Genomic DNA, 12271 nt, shown 5'->3' on the forward strand with positions numbered 1-12271 from the left:
ATGCTACAGCCTTATCTTTTGCAATGATTACCAGGTTGTCCCACTACTGATGATGGGGATATTAATGGAGCCTCCCTTGAGCCTCTGGAAATTCAGCCCCTTATGCCTGTTCCGCCATTCAATAAGATCATGGCTGGTCTGATTGTAATCTCATATCTGCTTTCCCAACTACCACTAATAACCTCTCATACTCCTGGTTAACAATGGATCTATCTAACTCAAAGACATTGCTTTCACTACTTTTGTTTAGCAAGACAGTTTCAAAGGCACGTAATCCTCAGAAAAAAAAATTGTCTAATCTCTTTTTAAATGAGTGACCCCTGATATTTGAGTCTTCACAAGAGGAACCATCTACCCTGTAAATTGCTTTAGAGTTTTACATCTTTTAATCCAACTGACTCTTACTCTTCTAAATTCCAAATGAATACAAATCTAGACTGTATAAAGTTTTGTCGGAAGACAGCCCAGCCATTCCCAGGTATTAGTCGAGTGAACGTTCTCTGAACTGCCTTCAACATATTTACATTCTTCCTCAAGTAAGGTGACCAATATACAAATATCTAAATGCACAACAAATTATTTTCAAATACATTTTTGGACAAAATATATACCTTTTGTAATGAATTTATTTCATTTACTTTCTGCTTTAAACTATTTTAATTAGATTTACATAATTTATTATGTGATTTCTCCTGATCATCTCTATACCCTGTGACTACTGGCAGGTTCAGACGATACATCTGAAAGGTAATTAGGCTTATCCAAAAAGGAAATATGTTCAAGAATACAGGAAGACAACAGGAGAATGGCAATCCATGAAACATGACTTCAGAGGGTCAACACATACACAATGTGCCCAATGATCTCCTTCTGTGATCTGCTTCACTCTCAACATTTTCAAGATTAGAATCTACACTATGACTATTTATTCAATGTTTGTTAATACTCTGAATATTTCATGATCAGTGGCAAAGGCAACATCTGTTGAACCAATCTTTGTAATTTTATTGTTTGTTGAAAGATTAAATATTCTATGTGATGATCTTGTTTATTTCTTGAGCCAATATAAAGAAACTTTTTGCTGATTTGACTTGGTACTTCTTTTCAAGAACTGTTTTGATTTTATTATTGTTCCTGACCAAAGAACATTCTGATGGCTCACTTAGGAAGTGGCAATCAGAATTTACCATTTGATCAACACATTCTTTCCACATTGCTGCACCACAATATTTACATACCTCTCACCTACCGCCAAGATCCGATTCTAAGTCTGACTCATTATGATGAGAATCATCTATGAAATCCTGCTTTAAGATTTTTGGCCTCTGACTTGGAGCACTTCTCTTTCTTACATTCTGTCACTCTCTAACAATTTTTTGCTTTCTTGTGAGAGACTCTATTTTCTTTCTCTGTATGCTGGGAGATAGTGAGGACTGCAGATGCTGGAGGGTCAAAGTCAATACAGTGTGGTGCTGGAAAAGGCACAGCAGGTCAGGCAACATCTGAGGAGCAAGACCCTTATGCCTGAAACATCCAGTTTCTTGATCCTCAGATGCTGCCTGACCTGCTGTGCCTCTCTCTCTGTATGCTGCCTGCCGTTTCTCTTAGTAATATTGTACAGTGTCTCAGAACATAATAGAAAACAAATAAACTATGACAAAAATCAAATGTAATATGAAAGGAAGTCAAGGACTGATGCAAATTTGTCACATTCTTTCTTAGAATGTATGGCTAAGGTTGGTAAAATCATGCCCGAGTTTAAGATGTCAGCTGGAACACAGTTTACTTAGGGGCCACACAGAACCTCCTGCCAGAGGACCAAAGCACTGCACATCATTTCACATTATGCCCTTTGGCTAAAGGTAACAACTTTACTAACAGCAGATTTCACCAAATTACTATGTGGCACTTTGTCATACCATTCGCCTTGAGAAAACCGGATACTAACACTTCTCAACACGGAAGTCAGAGCAGAAACCTGATGACATCAGCTCTCCCACTTGTTCCAAAGTACCTCCATTGTGGATTCTGGCAGTTATCATTCCAATGCTGCAGCTAAAACATGGTCCCATGAGCTAGGCAAGGCTGCATCTCTAGCCTGTTTGTTTGCTCTCATTGTGCTCATTCACTTTGTTTTGTCGTTTTGCATCTCGTCCCTCAGACAGGGATGTCAGGCTCAAAGGACCGCAATATTGTCCTGCTTTTTAGCACAGTCACAAAGCCAGGAATCTTTTCACAGCTGTCAGCTATTTTCAGTCAAGTCAAAGGAAGTATAGACTTCGGTGAGAGTGTCCTGGCACAGTAAGTCAAGAGCAGCCTCTGATATCAATCCAAAGGTTTGGACAAAGTCAATCAGACAGCACACAGTCTTTTTGATTCTTTGTGCTATATGCTGCTTTCTTCTTGGAACATGAGAGAGACCACTATTAATGGAAATGAAAGTTGGTGGCACAGTTGTAACCACTCATGCATATGGCGAGATGTTCCAAGTAAGTGAATATGCAACGTAGAGGTTATTGCTTTGATGGTTAGGGTGAGTTATAGAGAGCGAAGGAAAATTTTGCAGGCAAACCTCTGTGGCAGAACATGTGTCTTGGCAGGAGGTGGGTGCAGTAGCAGCAATAGAGTCAATGTGGGGTATCAGAAAAAAGATTACATTTGTAACACTGAGAAGGTTAATTCTGCTTCTCTCTCTGCAGATGCTATTTGATCGGAGTTACCCCAGCACTTACTGTTTTTAGTTCAGATTTAGAGTCTTCACAATTTCTTGCTTTTGTTTCCATTAATTTAGGATGGGTTGAGGAAGGCAATGCCCTGGGGAACATACTGGGTAAATGTCAATGTCTTGCATAGTAAGATTATGGAACTCTACATCAGGGTCCAAAGTCACAATCCTGAATGATATTAATAACACTGCTAATGAGCATTCTATATCAGTAACTAACAAATAAAATTCTCAACATAAAATGGATATATTAAAATATTCTCTTAATAAAAACAGGGCAGCACAATATTCACTTTCAAGTTAACTTTCCCTTCATCGCAACATTTGATATGAGATCACAATTTTTTTGCTCATACAGAGTTAATAAGAAATAGTAAACTATTTAAAACATGTAAGTTTAGAAAATAAAATTGAGTACCTTGCTCTATTAGATTCCCTTGTCATGTCCCATGCCCAAGTGATAAAATTTTGACTGAGGTAGGAGACAATAGATTCAGCACACAGCAGTTGGGAACAGAACACATTTGTAAGAACACTGTCATCATGATGGAGGTAGATGGCAAGCAGCTTTCTCTGATTTAAAAAAAAGCACAGATTAGTGACGTCAAAACTGTGACTAATTTACACTTCCTGTAACTTCCTTCTTTATACAAAACATGCTGTTCAGAACTCCTTCATTTACAAAAAAACCTATACAGAATGCAATCACTGCAATGGGAAATTTTCACATAACTCTCAGATCGTCTCATATACAGGAAGCTTTATACATTTTATCCTTACAAACTAATACTGAAAAAAATCTCATAAATCGCAAAGATAGTACAGCATCGATAACTAAATCCCGTTTTGGCTAACACAATTCACAAAACAATGTTTCTTTCCAAATTAAAGTTTCTCCAGTTATTCTTAATGTTCTAACAGCTCTATAATTTCTATACCTTGTAATTTCATATACTTAACATAAATTTCTAAAAAGAGTTGCAACATTTAGGCATTTGCTCCCTTGAAGTGCCTTGATTCTCAGGCTGTGATAAAGTAAACAGATATTTTGATTTATTTTACGCAGCAAAGGGCTTTGCTCAATTTCTGATGCTAATGGGACATTAATTTTTCATTTTATTATGAAATGGTGAGAAATGTATAATGTGTTTGCTAAGAAATGCTGTGCTTAAATTTGGATTGTGCTCGGATCAAGATCTTTACGAATTGCAGACAAAAGCTGTTAATTAGCAAATCTTTACATCATAACCTGTTTAAATCATTCATTTATTAGTTTAATGTCAACAAAAATAGAAAACAAATCAAATTTTATGTAAAAGAAATTTGACTTTTAAATTATGCTGCAATCTCTTGATAAAATCTGGCAAGCAAGTGGATGTGCAAAAGCTATATCATCAACTATTTGCGATAAGCAGCATATGATTTCTTTGATTTGGAATTGTGCACCAATACAGGGATAATATACAATACAAAAAAACATAAGAAACAGGAGTAGAGAAGGTGATTCAACCCCTCATGTCTGCCCTGCCATTCAACAAGATCATGGCTGATTTGCCCAGGCTCAAATCCTGTTTCAAGCAGCTCAACGTTCCACGATTCAGATGTTTCAGACATGATAGAGAGGGATATAAAAGGATGGGGGAGTTGCATTACTGGTTAAGGAGGACTTCACAGCTACGCTAAAAAAAAGGACATCTTGGAAGGCTCATTCAGTGAGGCCATATGAGTAGAATTCAGGAATTTGAAAGGTCAGTCAGGGACACAGACAGGCATTTCTGTGGCCCCATCACGATGATGGAATCATACTATAGACCTCCCAATAGCCAGTGGAAAACAGAGGAATAGATATGGAAGTGGTTTATGGAAAGATGGAAAGGCAATTGTTGTAGTGGGTGATTTTAATTTCTCCAGTATTGATTGGGACACTCTTTGTGCCAGGGGCTTAGATGGGACATAACTTGTTAGGCATACCCATGAGAGTTTCTTGAAAATATATATCAATATAGTCCAACTCGGGAAGGTGCTGTACTAAACCTAGCATTGGGAAATGAGCCTAGCCAGATGATCAAAGTTTGAGCGGGGGAGCATTTTTGGAACAGTGATCATAATTCCATAAATTTTAAGATAGTTGTGGATAAAGATAACATTGGTCTTTAAGTTAAAGTGCTAAATTGTGGGAAGCCTATATACAATAGTATTAGGTCAGACCAGGATAAATTAGATTGGGAACAGCTGTTTGAGGTTAAATCCATATTTGACATGTGAAAGTCTTTTAAAGGCTACTTGATGACAGTTCAGAATCAACATGTGCTTATGAGAATGAAAGATGAGAAGGAAACCTGGATGATGAGAGATATTGAAAATTTTGTCAAAAAGAAAAAACAAAGCATATGTAAGGTTTTGGAAACTGAAATTAGTTAAGGCCTTTGAGGAATGGAAAAGAAGCAGGAAATAATTTAAACAAGGAATTAGAAGGGCAAGAAGGGGCCATGAGATGCCCTTGGCAAGTAGGATTAAGGAGAATCCCAAAGCATTTTATATAAATTTGGAGCAAGAGGGTAACTAGGCAAAGGGTAAATCACTCAAGGACAAAGGAGGGAATGTCTGCATGCAGCCAGAGAAAGTGGTTGAGGTCCTTAATGGGTACATCACATCAATACTCACCAAGGAGGAGGAAATGATAATGTTAAAATCAGGGAGAGGTATGTTGATATTAAGGAGGCGGTGGCGTTGGGTGTCTTTAAAAACATTAAACAGATAATCCCATGCTTTATGGAATCTATCCCAGAATACTGATGGAGGCAAGGTTGGGACCTTAACAAAGTACATTGTATCCACTTTAGGTGCAGGCAAGATCCCAGAAGGCTGGAGAATAACCAATGTTGTTTATTTGTTTAAGGAGGGCAACAGGGCTAAACCACGAAATTAAGGTAAGTTTGCTTTGTTATCAATGACTGGAAAATTATAACAAAAGATTCTCATGGACAGGATTTACTCACATTTGGAAAATAATGGATTTATTAAGGTCAGTCAGCAACAGCTTTCTGCAGGGGAGGTCTTGTCTCACAAATCTGATTGAGCTTTTTAAGGAAGTGATGAAGATGTTTGATGAGAGTAGGGCAGTGGATGTTGTCGACCTGGACTTTCCTAAAGCATCTGACAATGTCCCTCATGCTACACTGGTCCAGAAGATTAAGTCACATGGAATCCATGGTGAGTTGGCAACTTGGATACAAAATTGGCTTGGTCAGAGAAGACAGAGGTTAGCTGTGGATATAGTGATTGTCATGAGGTCAGCCAGGTAGACCTCATAGAATAGGAGTTCTCTGATTGGGGTCGTTAATCAAATCCAAGCAAGGAGCCCTGGCTGAGAGATAAGGACAGGAGTGTCAGACATTCTGTTCACTCAGAGTTGGATCAGTGTCAAGGATTCTCCACATGTAAATAAAGGGAGTCTTGGTGACAGGATACCAGCCTCTGTGGAGATATTTCATTAGAGGAGTCTTTTTCTGACTGAAGGTCTGTGAGCAATGGTGTTCCGCAATGATCAGTGCTGGGACCTTTGTGGTTTATAACATATAAAAATGATTTGGATGAAAATGTAGGTGATCTGATTAGTAAGTTTGCAGATGACACAAAAATTGGTGGAGCTGTGGAAGTGAGGAAGGCTGTCAAAGAATACTGCAGGATACAGATCAGTTGAAATGTTTGCTGGAGAAATGGCAGATGAAGTTTAATCTAGACAAGTGTAAGGTGATGCATTTTGGGAAGTCAAAAGCAAAAGAAAGGCGTAAAGTAAATGGCAATACCCTCAGAAGCATTGATATAAAAGGGATTTAGGATGCAAGTCCGCAGCTCCCTGAAAGTCGTAACATAAGTGGACAAGATGGTAAAGAAGGTGTATCGTTCGCTTGCCTTCATCGCTTAGGGCTTTGGTAAACAAATTGCGAAGCCATGTTGCAGTTGTATAAAACTTTAGTTAGGCTACATTTGGAGTATTGTGCGCTGTTCTGGTTGCACACTGTAGGAAGGATGTGAAAGCTTTGGAGTGGGCGCAAAAGGGGTTGAGTAGGATGTTGCCTGGATTGGGGTGTATTAGCTACGAGGAGAAGTTAGATAAACATGGATTGTTTTTACAAGAGGGGCAGAAGCTGAAGGGGGTGGGGGGAGCTCGATACAAGTATGGGAATTCTGTGGTAAGCAATTCAGCTCTGACTTTCCAAAGCCTGGCTGCCATCTAGAAGGCACATATTAGAAATGAGATGGAATACCCTTCACTGAATGGCTGCAGTTCCAAGAAAGTTAAGAATATTGCAGTGCACTTCATTGGCACCTTATTCACAACCTTAAATATTTATTCTCTCCGAGAACAATGCACAACTGCAGCAGTGAACTACAAGTTGCACAGCAACTCACGTAAGTTCTTTTGGCAGCACTTTTCAAACACCGAGAAGGCCAAAAGTAACAGGTTCACAGGAACACCACACACTTCAAGTACTCTCAAAGCCACACAACATCTTGACTTTGAACTATACCACTGTTCCTTTACTGTTGTTGGATCAAATTAGTGGATCTCCTCAACAGCACTGTTATTGCGCCTACACCACATGATTTGCAGCAGTGCAGGAAGGTAGTTCACCACCACCTTCCCAAGGGCAATGAGCAATGGACATCTATGAATGGATCTGTGAATCCATCTGTGAATGGACATCTATAGTACTGCAACATTCTGTACAAAATGGGACATATCAAGCAACATAATTTTTACTAGTTACAACATCAGCAATGACAAAAAGCAGATATTGCCCGAAAGTGTGTGACTGGTGTAAGTTTTTGCTGAAGAAATCATTATAGTTTTCAGTATAAACATGACAGATTATCCTATCGAAATCTGAACTTCAAAGTCCCATACTGCTGATTCACAACAGCTGATTAGAATATTAAAATATAGTGATGCCCTTGTGATCCTTAATTAAAAAAGGAAGATCAGTCTCAGCCTGCTCTGTTGCTCATCCATTCTACATTTCAAAGTGCAGTGTGCAATATCCAGGTTACTCCACTAGAATCCCTGCTATTGTATGAAAGTTGTTAGAGAAGGAGGGCAAGGCTATGTTTGCGCAATGATTAGGCTTCAAAATAAGCTTCAAGCTCCTAGAGAGACAGCTACCCATTCATTCATTGGGCCAATTCAAAAGCCTGGAAAGATTAAACACCCCTGCTGAGCAGGCAACCAAATGCAGGCAGAAAAAAAGAAATAAAAATTCTTTAAAAACTCTTCGATGACTTCATTATTTTATGCATACGAAAATTTAAGACACTGTTTAGTTAGCGAAAAACCCACATTGACCTTTTCTAAACCCTTAATCTGTCCTTTGTAGTACTGTTGCTTTGTGGCAAGCGGAGGCTTTCCTCTCCTTTCACTGTAAGCCATTAGAAAAGGTCTTGTGAAACAGTCACACTACTTAAGAATAAATTCCTATCTGAGCTCCCCCCAACATCCCACACCCACCAAATACAACACAGAAAACCAGTGAAGTGACTTGTAGCATAGGAAAACGGACTATGCACTGCTTACATTGTACCTAGAATGATTTCACAACCACATTATTAGTTGCTGAAAAACTGCACAACCTGTACAGTGTCTTGTACCTTTTGAACAGAGTAATATGCAAACAGAGGTTTCACGACCAGATATCAATTTTTTACTCAACTATTTTGAGGAACAATGTGACATGCCACAAGTAACACTAACTTTGCCCAATTACAGTGGTATGATTCCTATAATTAAAGAGAAGGGTATACCAATCCAGTTTGATTTAGCAAATTGAACATAAAGGTTTAAAAACGTGAAGTAGATTTCCTTCTTGAAAAGGCATTTTTTATTTCAACAAATTTAGAATTCAGTTTTCTTTTTAACATCATGCATGTCTTCAGGCTACTACCAAAGAGCTGGTGTATCTCATGAATTTGCAGATCACTGGAAACTTGGGATTTCCAGCATTTAAATGGAAGCCTTTTTCAGTTTCAAAACACTGGAAAATTTAATATAAAAACTGATAGTGATCAACTTCAGCGTGCTTATTACTACCCAAAAATCTGTTATCATATTGAAGAAGTGTCATCAACCAGGGTATAACATTCATGATTTGGTGGTGCCAGTTTTGGACTGGGGTATACAAAGTTAAAAATCACACAACACCAAGTTATAGTCAAACAGGTTTATTTGGAAGCACTAGCTTTCAGAGTGCTGATCCTTTATCAGGTGGTTGTGATGAAGGAGGAGCGCTCTGAAAGCTAATGCTTACAAATGAACCTGTTGGACTATAACCTGGTGTTATGTGATTTTTAATGGGGTATAACAGAGTAGGCATTATTTAGAGTCCTGCTTCTCAGGGAGATATCAAATCCAGTCTGTCCAGCTCTTCTTGACCAAATGCCATAAAGTGAGCAGCACCAAGTAGCTTCCAAAGATACAAAGAGATACAGTGTCTCAACTCTAAAATTTCAACAGATTAGCCCAGCCACCTGTCTGTCTCTTACAAGTTGCAACAGCATGGGTTCTAGAACATACACCAATAAACAGCCAGCAAGATAAAGGATGATAATTCAGAGAGCTTTAAATTTTGTTGCTTTTTTAAAAATCAGTTGCTTCCTTGGTATAATGCCACAAGTGAACAAGGCTTTGAAGCAATGGGTTGAGTGTGTGGTGCTGGGAAAGCACAGCAGGGCAGGCAGCATCCGACAAGCAGAACAGTCGATGTTTCAGGCAAAAGCCCTTCATCAGGAACCACAGGTCTCGTCTCTCCTGCTCCTCGAATACTGCCTGACCTGCTGTGCTTTTCCAGCACCACACACTTGACTCTAATCTCCAGCATCTGCAGTCCTCACTTTTGCCCACGAAGCAAAAGTGCCATGACAAATTAATTCATACGAAAAGAAACGGCAATGAAAGCACATTTGCAGAACTACACAGCTTTACGGATGAGGCAGATGCAATACTAAGATGGTTTTTTTTCATTGAGAGCTTTCACACAATCATAGGATTCCTAGAGTGTAGACACAGATCATTTGGCCCATCAGGTCCACATCAAAGAGCATCCTGTACAGACCTATTGCCCTACCCTATATGTGTAATTCTGTATTTACCACGGGTAATCCACCTAACCTCCACATCCCTCGATACAACAGGCAGTTTAGTATGGTCAATCCACCTAATCTACACATCTTTGGACTATGGAAGTGAACCGGAGCACTGGAGAAAACCCACACAGAGACAAGGAGAATGTGCAAACTTCACACGGACAGTCGTTTGAGGGTGGAATTGAACTTGGGTCCCTGGTGCTGTGAGGCAGCAGTGTGAACCACTGGATCACCATGCCTTTTCTGGCTCATCTTTAAATTGCCCTCAAAAATGCCCTGAACCCATAAGTGTTCTTTTTCCTCTGCATTTTAATTTTCTTGGATAGCAGTGTTAGAATACATAATTCACTTGACACTCCTCGGTCTGCTTCTGTGTTGTACATCTCATTGACTACAAGACTCTAAGTCAGACTTGGTAGAGGAGAAAGAAAGGTCATACGAACATATGAAATGTGAGCAGTAGTAGGTCATTCAGCTCCTTGAGCCTGCTCCATGATTCAATAAAATCATGGCTGTTCTGACTGTAATCTTAAATCCATATGCTCTAGCTCGTAAGACAAAACATCCTCTTCACAGCTACCCAGTCAAGATCACTCAGCATCTTTTGTATTTCAATCAAGTTCTCTACTCTTCTAAATTATATCAATTACAAGCCTAGCCTAGCCAAACTTTCCTGTTAAGGAAACCCTCTCACTCTAGATAGGAGTCTGATAAACCTTCTTTGAATTTCCTCCAATGTAATTACGTCCTTTCTAAAATGACGTGATCAATAATGTACACAGTACTGCAGATATTCCATGCCCTATATGACTAAAGCATGACCTCCCTACTTTTGTATTCAATTCCCTTCCTAATAAATAATAACATTCTCTTAGCTATCCTAATTATTTGCTGCATTCTAACCTTTTGTGATTAACATGCTGGGACACGCAGATTCCACTGCATCTCAGAGCTCCGTAGCCTCTCACCATTTAAAGAATATGCTTCTTTTTAATTCTTCCTGTCAAAATTACAATTTCACATTTTTCCACATTGTATTTCATTTTCCACATCTTTCCCCACTCAAACTATCTGGATCTTTTTGTAGTCTCCTTATATACTCTTCACAACATAATTTTCTACCTATCTTTTTGTCATCTGCAAATTTGGCGGATGTAATGTCCTTCACCAAAGTCATTTATAAAAAATCTGAACAGTTGAGATCCCAGGAACAATCCCTGTGGCACCTCACATACTGTAGCTTGGCAATCCGAGAAAGAATGATTAATGTTATTCTCTGCTTCTTCTTAACAACTAATCTTCTATCTATACCCATATGAGGGCCCTACACCATGAAATTTCATTTTCCACAATAACTTTTGATGTGGCACCAAATGCCTTCTGGAAATCTAAATATAGTATATCCACTGGCTCCCCTTTATCCACTATCCATGTTACCTCCTCAAAGAACTCCAATTTACTGGCCAAAAATGATTTCCCTTTTGCAAGATAATGCATTTTACTTTTATTCAATCACTGGACATGGGCATCATTGGCTAGGCTAGCATTTATTGCCCATCCTTAACAAAATTGTTGTGGATCCAGAGTCACATGTAGGCCAGACCAGATAACGATGGTGTTTTTCCTCCCCTAAACGATATCAGTGAACCAGATCGGTTTTCTCAAAAATTTACAATGCTCATCGTGATATTTTGAAGCTCAAAATGCAATCAGAAAATTTTTTTCAGCTCTATGTAAAAAGCATCCAACTTCGTATATTCTGCTGATGGAGACCTCAGCAAACCTTCGTTGTGTAGACACAGGATGAATTACTCTAGTAATTGCTTTATTGAGTTGTGCAAGATCCACAGAAATTTATATTGAGCCAGAGCTTGGGAACTGTCCTCATATCTGAGCACCAATCTATTGTTTTGGACACCAGAAAGGTAAACTCCAAATTGACTAAGTCATCCAAATTTTAAAAAAAATTTATATGAACGAAATGAGGGATTTCTGAGGTGTAAAGAGACAGTCTGGTATGATGCCAGTTTTCAAAGTAACTTTGCTGGATGCATCAAGGTTTTCCAGTCCTATAAATAGTTTGGAATACCAGATCTCAAAGATGCAGTGTTTCAGAGTTCTGTACTCTGTATTGAAGGTTGAGGACAAAGCAAATTTTGTTAATCAGCAGGTAAGACTGCTGATTACTGATGATGCATATTTTTCTCTTGTGTGATCTTTGAATATCATTACTACATGCAACATCCTTTTAACTAAAGGTATGACACCTCCAGCTGCACACAATCGGGTCATATGTAATACTTCACTTCTAGCAAACCATCGAGCACCATCCAAGATAACCTTGATGTTGACACCAGCATTAAGCTTAAATTTGGTTGGGTAAGGAATTATGTAGATAACATCTGT

General features: G+C 38.8%; 1 protein-coding gene across 1 annotated transcript in view; it reads right to left on the reverse strand.

The window, feature by feature from the left end:
- faf1 (Fas (TNFRSF6) associated factor 1) overlaps window positions 1–12271 on the reverse strand; it is a 391777-nt gene that overhangs the window by 105002 nt on the left and 274504 nt on the right. The window contains exon 13 of the mRNA XM_072574268.1: window positions 3144–3298. Coding sequence (XP_072430369.1) covers window positions 3144–3298 — 155 coding nt within the window. The remainder of the gene's footprint in view (window positions 1–3143; window positions 3299–12271) is intronic.

Source organism: Chiloscyllium punctatum, chromosome 7, assembly GCF_047496795.1.
Source record: "Chiloscyllium punctatum isolate Juve2018m chromosome 7, sChiPun1.3, whole genome shotgun sequence".
In the NCBI taxonomy this organism is placed as follows: Eukaryota; Metazoa; Chordata; class Chondrichthyes; order Orectolobiformes; family Hemiscylliidae; genus Chiloscyllium; species Chiloscyllium punctatum.